General features: G+C 40.8%; 1 protein-coding gene across 9 annotated transcripts in view; it reads right to left on the minus strand.

The window, feature by feature from the left end:
* Positions 1 to 20701, minus strand: part of ATP8B (ATPase phospholipid transporting 8B) — a 157154-nt gene that overhangs the window by 23693 nt on the left and 112760 nt on the right. For 8 of the 9 annotated variants that reach the window (XM_065238338.1, XM_065238333.1, XM_065238330.1 and 5 more), the window contains exons 3-9: positions 16202 to 16260; positions 15854 to 16066; positions 15242 to 15778; positions 2663 to 2746; positions 2466 to 2600; positions 2152 to 2400; positions 992 to 1564 (exon numbers count right to left, since the gene is read on the minus strand). In XM_065238338.1, the coding sequence (XP_065094410.1) occupies positions 992 to 1564; positions 2152 to 2400; positions 2466 to 2600; positions 2663 to 2746; positions 15242 to 15778; positions 15854 to 16066; positions 16202 to 16260 (1850 nt within the window). The remainder of the gene's footprint in view (positions 1 to 991; positions 1565 to 2151; positions 2401 to 2465; positions 2601 to 2662; positions 2747 to 15241; positions 15779 to 15853; positions 16067 to 16201; positions 16261 to 20701) is intronic. The other variant, XM_065238337.1, reaches the window with a different exon arrangement.

Consider the following 20701-nt stretch of genomic DNA (forward strand, 5'->3'; position numbering starts at 1 on the left):
ATACGTACCGTTGGATTTGATAAAGAGCCACAAATTGTTGAGATATTGTTTAAAATCTAATACTGCTTCTTGATTCTAAATTCGTTCTACGAGTTTCAATTCCGTCCAAACGCATTGAAACGCCATTCGTCCTACGGATAAACGTAGAAAAAGGGGATTCGCTAGGAGCGCTTCTTTTGTTTTGAGAACAATGGGCGTAAATGTTCATACAATGCGCTCTAACAGGATTTATGTTGTAGCTAATGAACAAACGCATGGAACAAACCTATTATTGATTTGTGCACGGTGAAATCATTGATATTATTGATCTTTTCTGATCGATAGAACGGAAATGGGCGATTACGACGAAGTAGCGCTCTACCCTACCAAGAGAATAAGCTACTTTGTCTCTCACACAATTCTCTTTCTCCGACGAGCTTTAACTCTCTACATGCCATGTATTTTGATGACACACTATTTATGATTTCCCTCTCACTCTGTGCTCTCACTGACTTCATGTCACAGAAAAAAGTTATCCTTATTTATGCACTTAGATAAACATTCAAGTTCCGATTTTGCACACTCAGCACAAAAGATACTTTCTAAACCCCTACTCATTCATGAAAAACGGTTAGAAATACTGTTAGGGGTGGGGCTTAGAAAGTATTTTTTGTACTGAGCATGCACAAAAGGAGGGGCTTCTGACTTGTTTTGCAGTATCAGGATCTCTATTTTCTAGTCTGTGGAAGGGATTTCTGATGGCCATCGGCTCATTGACTGATCGTTTTTGACTTCAAAAGAAACCCCCTACTGGAGAGAAAATGTTCAAGCAAAAACCTACGGTAAACTAGCTAACTGAAGAGTGCTTTATTCTGAGGCAAAAGATTAGTGCATTAAATATAGAAAAGAACAATCTATTGAAAACTTTTAGAAATTCAAATCAAACTACAAGTCCGAGCAAATCAATGGTGTCAACATCTATAAAAAATAATATTAAAAAAATCATGCATACATGCACTCCTTGCGCATTACTCCCGCTAGGTGGCTCAGTGGTCGTCGAGATCGTCGTCGTTGTGGAGGTCGTTGTAGTGTTATCTAACATCGCGGTAAGATCGGACTTTTGCGAATGTCTTATACTGGTGCCGCTAGAGGCACCACCACCGTAGGCCACCGTCGCCGCCGCCGCCGTCGACGCCTTTGTCGCCTCATAGTAATCGGGGGGTTTCGCGGGGATGGGCGTGGTTATCGTTTTCGTCTCGTGGCTACTACTGTGCGGGCTGAATCTAACGTGTAGTGAGGCATGATGCTGTTTTCTACTACTACTACTGGCCGTGCCTGTGAGATTGCTATTGTTTCGTGTCGTGTTCGGACTGACTGATTGTGGTGGGGGTTGCTCTTGCTGTAGCAGTACTTGATAGTCGTAGTTTGAGTTTCTAAGCGTCGTCGAAGTACTAGTAGTGGAGGGTACTGTATTTTTGGTGGTGGTGGCGGTGTCGACGGTAAAAGCTGAGCTTGGCTGTGGTGTGCTGCGACCGGGTGGCTCTTCGGCGTTTAGTAAAAGCGATGTGTTGCTGTTGAATGTAGGCTACACGGAATCCGTGTTGGTGGTAGTGGTGGTGGTGATGGTGGTTGAGTGTTGTGGTGGGAGAGTAGGCGAACAATAGTAGTTAGATGAAACGAAAGAGAGCGTTTTGGTAAAAGACAAAAAAAAAGAAAATTCAATGCAGAGGGGTTATTGGGGTGGAAGTATTTCCTGGTAGAATGTGTATTATAGCAGATTGTGTTTGCAAAAACCGGTCACTCAACCGCACGCACACGCACACGCTTACGACGGATGTGCACTTTGATGTCCACTGATGCTTCAGCGGAGATCAAACCTCGGAAATCAAAATGTGCAACTCTACTTGAATAAAAGTTAAATTCCAATTAGTTACAATGACGATCAACATAGAGATAAGTGAAACGAATAATGCAAATAGTTTTGAACTGGTACTCGAAAATAAGTACTTCTTTTGAGATAGTGGAATACGAGGCAATCGAAAGAAACACTCACACAGAAATGACAAACACAAACATGAGCATTGGTTAGTTGAAGAACCAGTTCATCACGGTGCCAAGACTGACATTTTCCAGTAGTAGGTACTCGTACACATGATGGGTGTGAAAGCTTACCTCGGACACCTCGACCGCTTCGCCGGTCCTCAGGTCGATCACATCGCCGTACGCCCGGCCCGCTATGCTGCACTTGTTGAATGTCATGATGTTCTGTGTCAGCGTTCCCGTTTTGTCCGAGAAAATGTACTGAATCTGACCCAACTCCTCGTTCAGTGTCGTCGTCCGCGCTTTGGCGTGGGTCTTCGTCTGGTCATAGTACATCTTCTCGTCCCAGTTGATTAGAAAGGATTGCGCAAAACGTATCACCTGTTTTGAGTGGATATAAAATGCATTACTTTCTATATCGACTATCAGATTCTGGCAGCACTTACCTCGACCGAAACATATAATGAAATTGGCACCACTGTATTCAGTACAATTGCGTAGGAAAAAAAGACTAGACATCCAATGATGGTAGCACCCTGTAGATAATCCTTTGGAATTATGTTTTCCCATGGCAGATAATCCTGTTGAAACATGGGACCAACATAAGCTTGGAATTGAGAGCCATAAAAAGTGAGTTACTTACTTGAAATTTATAGCCTACTATCGCTTCCCATATTGCGGCCGCTATCGTGCAGAATCCGCAGATGGATAAAAGAAAAAATACTATCTGCAAAGACAAAACAACAATAGACGGAGGACCAATCTTAGTAAATCATTTCACAAAAGTTTATGACTCATCTTTAATGCTTTGAAAGCAGCAATAAAAAAAGGAAAACCGACAGCCCACTGCTAATTGATTTAACAAAGAGGAGACGAACGAAATAATGCGTTTGTTCCGGATTCAACAGATTTATTTACCCTCGGCGATGATGATGGTGATCATGGTCAACAATGACACACCCAAAAAACCAGATTTCCTGGGGAGAGCAAAGTAAGTGATGTTTGTTCGGAGTAAATAATGAAATCCAGCTTGAAAGGGGAAGTAAAAGAGCACGGCCCACGGTTTGATGATTGAGTGAAAATTTGTCGTCTGGAACGCTTGTTCCAGGTGTTGACTACAAAAATGTGACAAATGTTTAACTGTTGCACTGCCTAGTTGAGACACAGGGTTGTTTAAGAAGAGGCTTAATGCCTCAAAAAATTGTTTTGAGTATTCTAAAAAGCAATGTTTTGATTATTCTAAACAAAAATGTTGTTTCCTATTTTTCTTAAGAGCTACCTACATTGCACTTTTATATGGGCAACCTATTTTTCCTCTATGCGGGACATAACACTACTGCGACTAGTAATTTGATCTATTGTCCTTAGTTTATTGCATGTCGTATACCTCCATTACTGTTGAGAAATGATGATGTTTTCGGTTTTGATACAGTTGTCTTTCTTGCCTTCATCGCAAGGAATCGATTCTAATTGAATGGCCCCGCTATTTATGCCTTTTGGAGTGTTGAAACACCCTTCAAAGGCGCGCCCCTTTGTCAGTCAAAATTGGATTCCTTAGCAACACAATTAAATAATGACACCGATAATGACCATGTATCAGAATCCTCGTCTTAACCACTTCAAACTAGGGAACAACGAATAGAAGATTAGGAATCACATAGATGAAGACTAACTAACTCATTTTTTTCCTTGTTTCAAGATCATCCTCGGTGGACAAAGCCGAGTCTTGTCACTATCAACAAGGCATTAAAAGTAGCAAGGACTAAGATGTGTTCCTTTGATTACTGAAAAATCCTGTTCCCCTACTTTGAAGTAGTCAAGACTAGGAATCGGTGCTACATCTTACATCCCGTAACGTACCACGAAAAGGTGATTAACCCACGTTAAGGGCACAACTCAAAATGTGCCTTTGATGCTACTTTATTTTTGACTTCTTTGAAAAAGTAGCAAAGGCATATCTACCTTTAACTTACGCTTTTTCATGGATTTCAAAATGGGTTTATGTTGGATGAAACTTCACATTATTTGCCGTCATTTGCCATTAAAATCTCACAAATGAAAAATTTCGGCTTGGACAGTATTGCATGAAACTGACGATATGTTTGGTACGATACATTATTTCAAAAGCTATACTCTATAAGGACGGGCGGGATGAATGTTTACACCCATTTTTCTTAAAAAGAAGAAGGGTCTGTGCCTATGGACACGAACGGAAGCTTGACGTAGGACCGCTAATGGACGGAACAAATATGTTTATCATTTAGTTCTTAACTGTTTCCATTTTTGAATTGGTGGCCCTGAGAAGGGTTGGTTTTTTTCAAATGGTGGCCACACCAGTGCAAGTCTATGCTGACCGGATGATGGCGGCCTAGTCATGCTGCCCATTTGAGGGAAGCCTTTTCCCCGGTCGATGTGGGTGCTTTCATCGTCGTCTTCGTATTGGTACGATCGAGGGTGCGATGCGTGTTGTTCCACTCATACATCGTGTCCGAAGCTTATCCGTCTGTTGCTCGCAAGCAAATGACGAAGAAAACGATTTGGCAAGCGATTTTATTATCACTGCTTTCTCTTCCCTTCTTTTCATTGGTGAAATGGAGAGCGAGCGGTCAACCGAGCATTGAGCTCGCTCATGTGAGCATGTACAATGTGTCGTCTGTTCGATTTGCACTCTATCGTTGCGTCCGTGTTTGGGATTTTTCGTTACATGTCTGAATTTTGAATTTTTAATGTGACCCCCAGTATAGAAATTAAAGACGTAGTCCTACGTCAAAAAAAAAGAAGCGCTCCGAATTCGAATTAATTTTTCCATTCCATTTTGACGTAGGACTACGTTTGTGATTTCTATATGGGGGTACACTTTGTGAAAACCAAAAATGGAACATGTAACAAAATTATGAAAGATTTTGAACGTTAATAACTCAGCTGCCGCTGGACCAATTTCAATAATTTTATCACCAATCGATCAGAAATATTTCTACGCGCCTGTTAAATTTCATCAACTTCTCAAAAACCTTCGACAACGCGCAAAGTATGCGGATTGGGCGCAGATTGGTAATATCGTTTAAATGCGCTTTTTTTTCAGAGGCAAAATTTTTACGTGCTTCCAGCAATCGGGAAAGGTAGATGTTTCTATGAACATGTTGAACAGATGAGTAATGTGTTGCAGGACAAACGGTAGGATGATCTTAACGAAGGTAATCGGTAAACCGTCCATCCCAATAGCGTTTGATTTAATCTCCCAGATAGCATTGACAACTTCCCAGTACCGCACAGCTTGGAAAGAGAAGCTATACCGCGAAGGAGATGCTCATCTCGAAGCTCTTGCTACTCGAGTGCTGTTTGTAAAGTTGGCTGCGAATGTTTGATTCACTTCGTCCGTATCAAACTCACATGGAGACCCGTTTCCAAACGGTTTTCGACGGAGTTCTGCTGTCCAAGAAACGGTCATGTGTTCATAGTGAACAGCGAAATCGGCCAACTTCTCTGCCAAGAAAGATAAGCAGTCGTTATCGGGAGGGTTGTAGATGGTCATCAGCAAAATCTTGCTGCCGTCCACTCGAAACTCTAACGCCAAACATTCAGTTTTGTCCGTCGATTCTGCTGTAAGTACCGTGCCGAAAACCTTGGAGCAGGCAAGATGTTTCTTGTACTAAACAGCGATTCCTCCGCCGCGCCTACACGCCCTTGGAGTCCGACAAGACGTTCCGAACTTCATCGAGCTTACTGGAATTACGAGCGCAAAGACTCTGGGCATTTCCATGGCAGATATTAAGCTTTCCAGCGAAAAGGACAGCATTCAGCACTGCTCCTGGAATGTTCGTAGAGGTGTGGTTGTGTGTCGGAAGCATTAAGTATACTGGGGGAAGCAATTTCTAGAGGGCTGTATTTTTACGGAGGAAAATAAAACAAATATCTCTGTCACACAATCTTCAACACAACAATACATAAGTTGAAACACTACTACATAGACATAACTTCAAAAGTGAACGAAAAACATAGTTACGAATATTTGTCCAGCCTGTATCACGATTGTAGGTCCACCAGCTGCAGGCTTTAAATGGACGACTCCTTGCTTGCTGTACACCGATGCTTGCTTACCCGCCTTCTTCAGGTGTAGTACCGCCGACTTCAATTTCCGCGCTTCGATGGTCAGGCTTTCGTTGATGTACACCCGGCGGTCAGAATCCAATCCGATGTGTCTCAGCTTGAGGTCTCGCTTTCGTAAATATGCACTGTAGAGCTTGTCTCACGTTGTCTTCAGTGCAAACTCCACAACGATAAGACCGTCATTGTCCGAGTTGCTGCTGGATTTTATCCGTCTGGTTTCTGCCATCGAGGTGGTCGTATCCTTCACGGATAGGTGCCGTCCGATCGCCTTGAGCGTTGAGTTCAGGTTTTCACCAATACGGAAAGGGATGCCGCTTATGATGAGCTCGTTCCGGTTTTGTAGGGCCCCGATTATCTGGGACACACTGTCCACTCTCTCATTCAGCGAGTCCAAGGCGGCGTCGTGATGTTGAAATTTCGCTGCACATTCGTCTTTGACCGATTTGATGTCATTCTTCAACTCGGTTTTAACGGAATCAATTTTGTTGTTGACATCCTTGATTTCGCTCCACACACTGTATCAATCAGCTGCCTGATTACCGTGAACTGCTGCATCATCGTCTTCATCATACCTTCCAGCGTGATCGAATTCACACTCGCATCACTTGCCGCCGAATCCGTCTTTTGCTCGTCCTGGTCATCAATCCGCAGTCGCTTGTTCGTCAATGCTCAACTACTTTTTCGAAGGGACGTATCAGCTTTTGTAAACAATGCATTTGGCGTAACTGGTAGCTCGCCCACGCATTTTAACGATAGGGGAAATTTTCCCCTACCTGATAGTGGTGTTAGTATGCGTGAGGGCGGCGATCAAATGCAATGTTTACAAAAACTGATACGTCCCTTCGAAAAAGTAGTCGAGAATGGTGTATTTTTACCCGGTTTACCAACAGCTGGTGGAGTGGAGTGCGCTGCAAGTTCGCCATCGCGTGTGGGGAGGAACAGTGAAAATAACACAATCTGAGTGTTGTGTACAACAAAAGAGCGTCGACGGTAGGTTGTTGATTTCAAGCGCCGCACAACAATAGCAATGGTGAATCCACAGACCGAATGCAGGCAAAAAATTTCGACCGCAGTAACACACTGGCACATTATCGTACCGACTGGATAACGCGTACGGGATTAATTCGGACACTCCGGGTCGCGATGGAATAGATTTCGGTAGTGAAACTACGGTGGAACTTCACTTTTGGAGCAGTCTAATCCGCGACTATTCTCGACACATACTCGTGTTCACGTCGTCTCTCTATTGAATTCAAAGCCCATTCGGTCGCACCAAACGGTTTATTCAATCACCGCGTGGTGAGTGGTGGTGTTCTCCAGTACACAACGTAAGGCTGCCTGCAAGCAGCGAGCTGCAGTTCACATGACCACCCATAGAAGGAGGATAAAGCCGCACCGCTATTGATCGGAATCAGTAGCTCTCCGTGAGTTGCTGTGGGCCATCTGTCAAGCGCGTCATACTACAGAGTATAAATAGAGAGAACCCCGCTCAAATTCCTATTCCTACACAAAACACAAGCTCCTGCTGCAGGTAACAAATAAGATTTGTTATATAAGACCACGTAGCCCTACGTCACCATAGCGTACAACCCCATAGGGTTGTCCCTTGTAGTTTTTAACTTCATCCGTATGCCAAAGTAAATTCATTCAAGAATTCGTTGGCCCAGTCAAGAAAGGGTGTTAGATTTTTGAGAATATCTCGACAACTCGTGACTCTTTATCTAATCTAACGGTATGCATGCGAAAGGTAAATAAATTTGAAAGACATCTGTAGTGAAAGCATTCCATTCTGTGTAAGTATTAGGGATGGACAATCCACTCCGGAGCTGTTCCAAAGAATCGATTCTTTAAGGTGATACTCCTAGGAATCCTTAGCGTGAAACTTCAAGAACACAAATGTCAACTTCCACAAAACGTACAAATATGAAATTGCTACTCCTTAGTTGCAGCGTTACAACAAACAGAGAGTAGAAATTACATTATTGCATGTTTTGTGGAAGCTGACATTTGTGCTTTTGAAGTTTCACGCTAAGGTTTCCTCAGAGTATCACCTTAAAGGGAGCTGCAGACCTGAAATTCTATTTAAAAGAACCGCAGCTCATCAGCTCCCACTGTAACTACTATTTTACCTTGAAAAAAACAACACATACACAACTGTAAATGGGATGCGAAACTACTTTTCTCACTTCAGTTGTATTTTAGCGCATCACGTGAGCTGCACGACAGTGGTGGTTTGACAACAAGCGGGTGAAAAAGATCCAATGTGAGCTCAATGAACCTTCAGCTCCCTCAGCTCTGATTCGAAAAAGACCCGACGTTCAGCTCCAGATACAAAAAGAGCTGCGGAGTCGACGGAGCTGAATGGATCATCAGCTCTTTCAGCTCCGATTCAACAAAGAGCTGTCAAAAAGACTCGCTGTAAAGTGAATCCTACACGATAGCTTTTATTGACAATAATCATATTGTCAATAAATTCTTTATTGACGTCAATATATCGAGATTGACAATATTCCTGTATTTACATCATCAATATTATTGTCAATAATTCCCCTTCGCGTCAATATATTGAAACGTGTGGGGTTCACTAAAGCCTAAAGCGAACCCCACACGTATCAATATATTGACACGAAGGGGAATTATTGACAATAATATTGATGATGTGAATACAGAAATATTGTCAATACCGATGTATTGACGTCAAGATTGAATGTATTGACAGTACGATTATTGTCAATAAAAGTAATCGTGTAGGGTTCACTTAAGAGAAGAGAAAATACGGGGGCGAAAACGAACCACTTTTCTGTCAAACGTTTGATTGGCCGATTTCATGTGCGTAAGATAGAGATAGAGATAGATAAAGATAGAGATAGAGATAGAAATAAAAGAGGTAGAAGCCAATTGTCACCTCTTCCTCTTAGCTGTAAGCCAATGGGTTCCAAGAGAGTGCTATGCGTTCCTCTCTCTCTCGTTTCTTGCTTTGCTCATTCGCTTAATTTGGCTGTACAAAACGCAATAGACCTGTGCACAGGTGAACTTTTGTTCATCTACTGCACAAAATTTGACACAACACCGGGGCCCTGTTTACTAAAAATGAGCACAAGAATAATATTTGCGTCACATTTGAAAAGCGCCTACACAAACCAATCGCACTATCGGGAAGCGGAGAGTTTCCCCTACACGATGGTGTAAATAAACTGTGTGAGCATACTTCGGTTCGCGGGAAAAGGGCTTAACAAGTTATTTACAAAAGTTGATAGGCGCTTTTCAAATGTGACGCGAACATTATTCATGTGTTCATTTTTAGTAAACAGGGCCCCGCTGTTGTGTCAATTTTTGTTCAGTAGCTGAACAAAAGCTCACCCGTGCACTCGTCTATTGGAAAGTCTATCAAATCGATTGTCGATAATGTGAAACGAATTGTTCAATACTTCAAGAAAAGCTTTGCATTGTCAAAGTTCACTAATATGCTGAAAACACTTAACAAATCACCCCTTGAACAAAAACAAGATGTTCAAATTCGGTGGAATTCAACGGTTGACATGCTGGAACGGATTTTACTTAACAAAGACTTTGGCCTTGCTTGGTTCAAAACTGTCTCTGAAAAACTCGGATTGGGAGGTGATTCAACATAGCGTCAACGTGTTGAAAATTTTGGAACCACGGTTCAAGAAACAAGTTTTCGGAGATGATGGGAAGTTCAACCTGGCATACCAATCCGTTGTAGAAAAGTTGACGAAACATCACAAGTGGTTCAGAAGCAGACACCAGTACCGGTATCTTGTCTGTGGGAGGACATCGACGATTCGGTGATGAAAATACAAGGCCAACAAGATCAATCTTCGGCAACAATTGTTGAGTTGGACAAATATCTAGCAGAGCCGCATCTGGCGAGAGTTGGAGATCCGCTAGAGTTGTGGGAAACCAGGAAAGCTGTGTACCCAAACCTGTTTCGTCTGATGCGCAACTTTCTTTTTATTCCGGTGACATCGGTTTCTTGCGAACGCATATTTTCTAAAGCAGGCCAAATAAGTACCGAAAAAATGAGCAGATTATCGGCACAGCATATTGAACAAATCCTTTTTCTCAACAGCAATGCGTGTGACTTGTTGATTATTCTTTACTAACTCTATCTACTTTCCTATTGTTATAAGAAATATAAATACAAGAGAAACTACATAAAAATTTGATAAACCAGCCTAAACTATAAATTTGTATACTACTCAAAAGTAAAAGTATTTAAAATACTAGTAAAATCAATCTGAGCCGATGAGCTGTTCTAAAGAATCGGTTGTTTTTGGTGAGCTGAGCAGCTCCGATCCGCTGTGCAAAGTGAGTTGAATTGTACATCTCTAGCTAAGTATCCACCTTGAAAAGATAGGCAAAGTGCGGCTTGTGTTTAGTTGGCCCAAAATTAGATCTAAACCCTATACACAGAAAAAAAATCTGAATTTTAACTATTGCGTAAAATCTCCCTTCGTTTAATGTTGAGCTATACTTGGCATTAACAGCGAAATCGTTTACAAGTTTGCATACAATATTGCTAATTTATGCGATATTGCGCTTAAGTTTACACGAAATATCGCGTAGATTTATGCCAAATCTAGCGTTAATTTTATGTGCGCTATATGTCGCAGAAATTTACATGAATTTTTCGAACGGTGTATTGAAAATACAATGTTACTTCAGTTGTTATTCCAGGAAGTTTGTTTTTTATGTAGACTACGTATTACCGGAAGGTACTGGGGGTAAATCGTAAATCTAAAATTGCAACCGTCACGAAAAGGTGTAAGGTTTTGAACGCTTATAACTTTGTCATTTATAGATGAAATTAAAATCCAAATACACCAATCGATAGGAATTAACTCTCACAATTTGCTACAATATTTTTTTTTTCAAATTTTACACAAAATCGTTGAAAAATGTACAAATAAAAAGTAATAATTTTATCACTATTTTAATGAAAGAAACGTTTTCCCCAAACCAAGTCGTCATAATCGAGTACCATTTGGCTGCGCATCGTTTTGCTTGTACCTATAAAACTATATAAGAGCTCTCCTGTCGTCCCTCCGCTCATTAATGCTTGGGACGGCGTGGCAACCAGAAACAGGAGTAAATCAGGAAAAGGTGGAATTTTCCCCTCTGCCTCTGCTGAACATAACCGCAGTCAGCCTGACTAGCCTAGAGCGCTGCTATTGTGAATCCGCTCATTTTCACATCGGACGACACAAAATAGCAGCAGTCAGCGTGATCACCTTGATGACAACCAACGATGGGGTGGAGAGGATGTAGAATTTGTGGAGATCGAACAATTGATCCTTTTCAGGACTACACATATTTCACAGACTGTTTTCGGTCCCGTTCAAATAACGTGAAATGTTATTTTTATCTAACACAAATGACAAATGTTATTTTTATATAACAAACCCCCCCCCCCCATCCTCCTATAACGACAACCTAAAAAGAATTGACGTTAATTTTTCACCCGCCAAAAATTCAAGTTGAGAGAAAATTTGCTTGCCATGTATGCTGTACCTCTCACAGCTACAAAATAGTGTAAAACATGTCTGGTACCTCTTTATATGCAATTAGATTAACATCTGAAGTCCATCCTTTTTTACATATTCTGCACAAAAGATACTTTCTGTCACACCCAATTCATAAAAAAAGGCGGGAAATACTGTCAGGGGCGGTGCTTAGAAAGTAGATTTTGTGCAGAATATGCAAAAAAGGAAAATTTTCGGGTGTATTTTTTCTGCCGAATATGTAAAAAGGGAGGGACTTTGGATGTTACATACAAATTACAGATGCATTACTGTAAGAACTGTCAAAATCCTATGAATTTACACGCTAGTGTTCGTAAGATTCTGCTTGGCAAACTGAATTTTGGTGATTCTGGGCCGTCCGTCCCTGTGTTGAAGTGGGATCCAGAGGGACGGCAAAAAATCATTTACATCTTTAAGGGGAAGCTTACCGGCCCGAAAATAAAAAAATATTCTCGGTACATTTTTATTTCTTTAAAAATATTGGGGAAAAATATCAAAAATAAAATAATCAAAAAATGTTCCTTAGATTTTTGTCAAAAATTACATGTAAATTTTTTTTTCTATCTCATCATGAAAAAAAAAATTGGACTCTCAGCAAAACCGAAAAGTCGATGTTTTGTGGTTTTTTGAGTCCAACTTTATGCCATAATGACTTATAAAAAATGTTTTTGCACGTGAATTTTCTTTGAAAAATTAAAAAATATGTGATTTTCTTAGAATTTTGATATCTTTTTCCAATATTTTTAGAAAAATCAAAACGTAATTTTTTTTTCGGAGCGGTGAGCTTCCCCTTAAGCAGAGCTTTACATTGTTATTTGTTACAAAATTCATGCATCAAGTGGATTGACGAGTTTCTAAGCGCGTTCTAATTTTGTGAAAGCATAACTCTGAATATCAAATGTTCGATTATGCTGATGGAAAGAAAGTGAGGGGACAAACAACAAAATCAATCCAAATTAGCGGCCTTATTGGATACCTCCCAAGTAACAATTTGGGTTTTATGAGGGTACTGTAGACCATGATTTAGACTTGTAGAGTGCTTTAAAACCTCAATAAAACATACAATGTTACTTGGGCTGGGATGTGCAATACATGCTTGTGAACGATTTCCCACCGGAGGTATCCCACTGCGATCAAGCGTTTTGTTAAACGTGTTATCCATATCAAATGTGTTACCGTTTGTAACTTTGTTGATGTATTTCTGTATGTTTATCGTATTCTGCATGTCCATTTAAATTTGAATAATAATTGCCAATTTGATACCCCTAGTTTTAGTACACTATACACTACCACAGTTTACTACCAACTGCTGGAATAGGTGATGAGCCAACAAATTGAGTTCAGTGGAACATAGGAGAATGGGTACGAGAAGTACAGAGAAAGGGAACGGCGAGTAGCACGGAAACTTCTTCCGCGACTTGCCAAGTAAACTCAAACAAGAGCAGTTGCATAAGCTAAAATCTGTTAAAAGTTTAGTGAAGAAGAGTAAGAGTGTCGTAGTAGCAGGAGTGGATAGAGAGAGAGAGAGAGAGAGAGAGAGAGAGAGAGTCAGGACCCGTTAGTTGCAAGGGTAGCTTTTGGTGGAGAACTGGCCTCTCGACGATACCGAGGTTGGACTCGGTAAGATTAGGATTTGGGTTGGTATGGTACCGAGCAGGTCTCCACACACCCGTGAAATCCAAGTCTGCCATCTCCAAGCCTGGAACCACAGACTCTCAGCATAGCCAACATTTGTTCGCCAGAGTCCGCCATTGTGCTAACCGACCGGCGTCGCCAGACGGTTTCACCGAGTCTTCATCAGCCTCACTGTTTCCCGCCATCAAGCTAGCCACCATCATCGAGACCACCACCACCAGCACCATCACCCCCACCAGTAAATTCCAGCAGCCACCGGCCGGTCAGGTATTACACACCACACCCCCCCACACACACACACCATGTTAAATTAGGGAAATAAATGGTAAAATTGTATTTCACCAGCTTCTTTTTACTACACCTTATCCGAGGTCTGATTTGCCGAGTGAAGTACTCCAGCCGACCTTGAGACTCAGAAATAGTTCTCCAGCTCTGCTAGCCATCAAAAAAGGTCGTTGAATGACCCACCCTCATTGGTAGGCCGTTGCTTAGCCAAGCCCGCCGAGGTGTTTGTCCTGGTAGCCCCCTAGGTACCCCACCCTAGCAGCAACAAATGTTCAATGGAGATGGGATAGGCATTGCACGGGGAATATATTTAATAACGGAGGATTAAAAACAAGTGTTTCATATGCGGAAATATCCCTAACCGAAAGTCCAGAAACAGTCAGAAAAATAACTAGTAACGGTGAGCAAATTGACACGTCAAGGAGAGGAAATGTAGTGAATTGAGGAAATAAGTTACTTCTACTGTATTTTAAATCGTTATCAAGATAAATGCACAAGAAGTTCACTAAACATCTCAACGTAGTCTACCATGCGGTCGAGTCTTGTACACAGCCCCACATTTTTTTTAATTCCCAGGCTAATTGCAAAGAAGTTCACTGAGAATACTCTATGCATTTCAGTCAGAAATATTAGGAAAATTTCTAGAGAAAATCCAAGTCAATTTGATGTAAGAGCCTTTCGGGAAGAATTTTCTTAAAATTTCTTTGTTAAGTGGATTACAGACAAGTTGTTGAGAAAGTTTTAACCTATATTCCATGTGAATTCATCCTGGCATATTTCATTTGCTTGAACAAGTCTAGTCAAAATAGTAAATACTATGGGAAACGTAAATTTGTTGTACTCATCGTCTTACCCAATCGCTATAGTTCTATACAGAAAGTTTGCTATCTGTACTTATGTGAAATTTGCTGAAGGCCTCTTTTTGATTGAACATCAAGAACATTAATTATTAATTGATGTCCAAGTCGATATCTTTCTGCTATGATTCATCGGCTGCTCAACAGGCAACCCTACATTTTGCCCCATTCTTCTTGACAAAGCATCGTGATTGCTACTTTAAATTCCTCTCGAATGCAATCGTCCGAAAATATGATGATAATGCATAAGATGCATTAGAGAAAATTGGCATGGAAAAATCTCCCACACATTTCCGAACGCTGTATTACCAACCAGACATACAATGCACTGTATTGCCTCTCTTCGACAGCAAATCCCATTGAAAACGACGACGACGACGACCGGTGCCATCAATCATCGCAGAAGCATCCCGACAAAATCGCATCATTCTATTTTTATGTGCTTCTTGATCTTGATGTTGCAACTCTCTAACTTCGTTATGAAATGTTTGTATATGGCGTCAACTGGAAAAGAAAATACAAATCTTGCGCTTTACCACGACCCATCCGACGACGGCGACGACCAAGCTTGCATATTCATTGTCAATGAGGTCATCCCGTTTCATCAAGATACTACCAGCACCAGCACGGCAGACACTTTCAGTCGGCCACAGACCTTTTGTTCGTTCGAGCATTGATGGATGTGACAATAGCGCATACTGACACTTTTTGCTATTTCGCACCCTCCTTATTTAAGCGGAATCGTAGGTATGCGGCTGTCGGTTTTTCGATCACGTCCCACACCGCGCGACTTACCCCTATAATTATAAAATTTAATAGCCTATCGATGGTAGTCCGCTTGAACTTGGTTTTCCCGGAGTTTTGCATCAGCTTGGTGTCCTTGCCGGCGAAGATCACCACGCCATAGCACCACTGGGTGTTCCGGATGATGCAACCCCGCAGCAGGATTTTGTCGTTGTCCAGCGCATAGCGTTGGTTCTTCCACGTCAGGGTGCCCTCGAATTTGTTCAGCAGATTGTTCGGTGGTTCACACACAATTTCCCCGTTGAACTTCCACAGCAGGTCCTCCTGCTCGCTCATGACGGCCGTCTCCACCAGGCACTGTTTGCACTTGAGATTCGTTTCGCCGTCCAGTTCGGCCGTTTCAATGAAGCACAGCCCGTTCGGTTCGCTCGAAGACAGCAGCAGGATATCGGCCGCCACGAACTGATCGTTGTCCATGCGAATGATGTCCCCGACCTGTACGCCGGACCACTTCTCGTCCACAAGCTTCCCGTGGCGAAGTGCCTTCGAACGGCGGTTGTTGACCTGCGAGTCGGACATGTGACGTTGCTGGAAACCGAAGAACGAAAGAACCGCTTTTAAAACACCTTCGAACTAGGCATGATTGTTGGGTTTTAAACTTACGAAATCATCGTACGCATCCTTGATGGCCGTCAGCATTAGCACCCCGATCAACGGGATGGCCGTGGTCACCGGTGTCAGCGAGGAGATCGCCGGTATCAGTTGCAGGATCAGGAGACATAAAAAATAAAAATTGGCAAGACGTTGGAACTGCTCCAGTAGGTTTAAAGGCAGAAACGTTAAAACGCTATACTTGGACGTTTTGATGTAGTTGTTCTGTCGGGAAGGTCGGAGAGAAGAATGAAAGCATACAATTAGTGCCATACGTACGCACTCGGTCTTCCAGTGGGTGGATGTTCATCAGGGAACGTCTTGTTCGGCTGAAGCGCTCTGAAGTGAAGAGGTACTTACCGCATATTTAAATTGTGTGTTGTATTCTCTATCGTTGGCTCGTATTCTACGTTCATTTTCTGCAAGTAAAATTGGCGGAAAGAGAGAAAGAGATTGTAAGGAATTTGATGAGTAATGGCCTATGTGGAGAAGAAGCAACCAGGAGAAGGGCAACCTAAATATAACTCACAAGGCATATTGACAGAGTCAAGCTCCATTGAAGACGATTAAGCACAGCGTGAGAGGTTTGACTTTCTCACCCAATATATTATATTGCGCGACGGTAGTTGAAAGGGAAAATGGGTTGGAAAGCGAAACGGTCATTATGGGAGGATGTAAGTAGAAAAAAAATAAGCAAAAGGCATCCAGTACTTATCACACTGAGGGGGTGGCGTTACATTCGTAAATACACAATCATACGCTGTACTTGGTCGTAGTACGGAGATTGAGGAGGGGGATGGTCTAATCAATAAAAACGATTACGGGATTGCTGTGTGCTCGAGTGGCGCAACCTGCGTAGGTAGGGCCATTCATTCTGAACAGGATATTACAAAACGTAAGAACGTTGGCCACTTTGTTTGTGTTCCGCGAAGGATGTGCATGCATGTGTGAGTGCGGTTTGTGTATGCCTACATTGTGTTGGTCGAAAGTGGGTCAAAAACGGATTGATGGTTGATTACTATCAAATTGTGTCGAGGCAATTGCGTTTGCCGTGCTTTAGCGGCGGGGGAGTGCAGTGCGTATTGTAAATAGCTATCTACGTATTTGAATCTATGAGAAGAGGGGACTTACTATTTATGTTCCCTCAATTACATACAAGTTATACGATGCACGGAATTGATATTCTAAATTTATTCCATACCAAAAAAGAACGCTAATTTAGGCTTGAAGTGGAAGCAGATTGTTTCAGATTGTTTGTATTAAGGATTTCAAACGTTTGATCCAATGCTGCAATTGATTTTTTTTAATCAGCATTGAAAATTTCCATCTGATCCTGCAAACTAATGCAGGTATTTGTTGTTCGGTAATTTTTGAACTTTCACAACTGCAAGTGAAAAAATCAGTGAAATTTAAAAAAAAAATCGTTCATTTATTCCCAATTTTGTACAGACTTCGTTCAGTTGACCCCATTTAATGATGAAAAAATTGTCGCTTCTATTGATTCCTTACGTATAACGGTCATTGAAATCTTTTCGACTTTATTAGCTGTTCTAAGACCCTTATCGACTTGGGTGATCTGAATTCAGATGAGAGAAAATCGAGAGCAAAAAAATTATTTATTTTCCATTTAATTCCACTTAGTATTTTATCCATGATGGATACAGGGAGGGACCGTTGTTTGCGGATCGTATCATTTTTTTCTGGACTCATTGATACTTGGTTTTTTGTAATATAGATACCAATTGTGGTCAATGTTCGTACTACCAAAGATCAGGTACCAAGAATTGGGAAAAAGGAATACCTACTAAAACCCTATCGGCAAACAACGTACGAATTTTGACTACAATGTGCAGTCATCATCAGGTCATCCCCACTAAACTTCTATTGAAAACAATCCCTCCTAAGTAATCAGTCCCGGGGTAAACATGTCAACATCAGGTATAAAAGTGAGACTACAATGTGTTGAATCGAAACCTTGTAGTTGAAATACGCATCTGTCATGGATGCAAAAGTGGAATCAAATAGAAAATAATCCTCTTTTCTGATCACCAAATTCATAACTTTCATCAAGAAAAGCTATACTAGTATCACCATGAAACTTAAGAGCGATTATTTATTACCTAGAGAAAGTTCTGAAGAGGATAGATTAATAGTTCCACTAGCGCACGGCAGTGTGAACATTTAACAGAAGTTGAAAGTGAGCGAAGGGCCATTAATGTGACAATACTAATCAAATGCGCACTCCTTTGCCTAGCTCATTTGGTGGGTGAGAGGTGTTTGAGGTATTTCCTCAAATTTACAGGCAAAATAGTGCGAGTTAGCTTGGAATAGTTCTAGCGACGTTTATCACTACTTAAACCACTCGTTACCGGAAGCATTTCCAGGCGATGGTGTGTTATAATGCAACTCTTATTTAACCAACTATTGTTTGCAACTGTCGTCATGATCACAGTGCCGTACTCTAATGGAACTATCAATCTATCCGCTTCAGAAAATTCTCTGGTTGATGAATTATCACACTAAAGCTTCATGTTGATATTAGTAAACCATTTCCTCCCAACTCTGTAATCGTAAACTTCACTTATGAAGTAAAAAACACTTGGATTGAATCAAGGAAATGTAAATAGCATAAACAATATTTTCTAGGAAGCATCGATATAGAGAAAGATCGAGACAGAAAGAATATCGAGTTGAACATGATGTATGGGAATCTGAAGGTACTGTCCAACTATCGAAATGTAGAACATCGAGAAATGGATAGTTGACTTGACTATGCTACAAACCATGCTTATGATTTTGATTTCGTGTGATTTCGCATCAGTTTAGAAAACCATATATGATATTTAAACATACTTAGGCCAAATCAGTTACTATGCTAAGCAGGTACTTGAAATCACTTGGAAAGTTGAAATTTTGAATTTGTTTTAACTTTAACTCGATAAAGATGAAACAAAGGCGAAGTTTTATAAAGCACATTACGCACATGATAAGGAGCTGTCCATAAACTACGTAGACAGTTTAGGGGGATGGTTGACAATTATCCTCGGTCCATACAAATTTTAAAATTTTTATACGGACAATTGTCTACGCAGTGGGATGGGGGGGGGGGTCAAAAATAAAAAAAAAAACTGTTACGTAGTTAATGAACAGCCTCTAAGAGCGATGTGTGGATACGTTAATAAAAGTGCGCTTTTACGTTAAATCGTTTTGGTGTCTTCCTTGGTTCATAACGAAATAGTACGCAGAAGACACCAAGATGATACAACGTAAAAGCGCACTTTTATTAGCGATTCCTCACTTTTGTGGAGTCCAGTTAGAAATACGATATCCCGTACGCAATAGTTTAATTTGATTGAATAAGTTTTTGCAAATGCGCTTGGTGTGATTTCGCATTTCGCTTTGTTACCCGGAGTGACCTCGATCACGCTTAGATATTGTTCGGTTGCTGCGATGAGCAACGCCTTTGTGGCCAACGCAGTGTGGTGTAAAATAATAGATACCGAAAACACGTTCGATGATGCAGTGTTTGATGATGACCTGATGATGGAGTGAATGACCGGGATTGGAGATGAATGTGCCAGCTAAGCAAAAATGGAAATAAGTTGCTCCCAAAATCAAAAAACATGCTGTGAACATTTACTTTTAGAAGTTTTTTTTTTTTTATTTTGCTTTTTAGGATCAATCACATGAAATGGACTTATCTCCAGAGAAGCAAATTCCGTGAATTGCAGGGTAGTTAACAACCTCTGGAATAAAAAAAAAACGATGACCATCATTTATCACGACATTTAGCCATTCCACCCCTGCTATAATGTCATCCTGCACAGAAAGTCCATTTGTTTTTTTTTGCAAATAAATGTAAATATAAATATTTGAAATGAATCTTACCATTCGAGATCAATAATCATTCGAGAGACATGTGAACAGTATTCCACTAAAACATTATTTTTCGTTTGATTTACGTCTACGTAGGCTTTTAAAAATTGAACTAAAATCATCCAATACTAAGATGACAAGCATCTGAATTGGTTTGCTATGAATCGAATGACGATCATCTCAATATCATCTGATAAGGCTTGAGTAAGCGAATAATCATTCAAACCAAGGATGACGTTTAGATTCAGTGTAGATTCAGCTGGAGAAAATATACACTGAATGATGATCATTTATGTAGGTTTGTCGGTAGTTATCGTGGAGAATGATTCGGAGCCCGTCTACCTTATGCAGAATGTATACATTTTGAATACGTTGGACGAGTTCCGGGTCATTTCTAAATCAAGTGAATGTAAAGTTGGTGCAATTTGAATTCATAATATATGAATCCTCACCATTGTACAGTGATCATGGATAGATTTGGTCAGTTTGTTTCAGTTGAAAGAAAAACATTCTTATACATATATTATCATTGTTCATTGTTCTTGATTTCATGTTGTTAACCATCGGGATAACCTCGATCTCGCATGATATATTGCTCGGTTGTTGCAGTTTAGATTTTGTTAATTTTGAAACATAATTAGGGATTCAAAGAACGTGGAAAGATCCAGATTTTTTCAGTTATTTATAGATCGAATTTAGGTAAAGCTGAAACAATTCGTGGTGTTTGAATCCACATCATTAGACTTTTAAGACGCCATTGAAAAAAAAAATATGATCATTATTGATTATACTTATACTTCATCATTTCTCAATAGTGATGTAGTAATACGACATGCACTAAACTAAGGACACGGGATATACTACAATAGATCAAATTATTGGTCGCAGTGGTGTAAGGTCCCGAACAGAGGAAAAAAATGTTAAGCGTCTGTTCATTTTGAAACTTGATGGTCCTTGAAAAAATAGATACCGCGATCGCAATTG

This window comes from Ochlerotatus camptorhynchus, unplaced genomic scaffold, assembly GCF_037179485.1.
Source record: "Ochlerotatus camptorhynchus isolate MF236.1 unplaced genomic scaffold, CSIRO-AGI_Acam_v1.1 ptg000767l, whole genome shotgun sequence".
Classification (NCBI taxonomy): Eukaryota; Metazoa; Arthropoda; class Insecta; order Diptera; family Culicidae; genus Ochlerotatus; species Ochlerotatus camptorhynchus.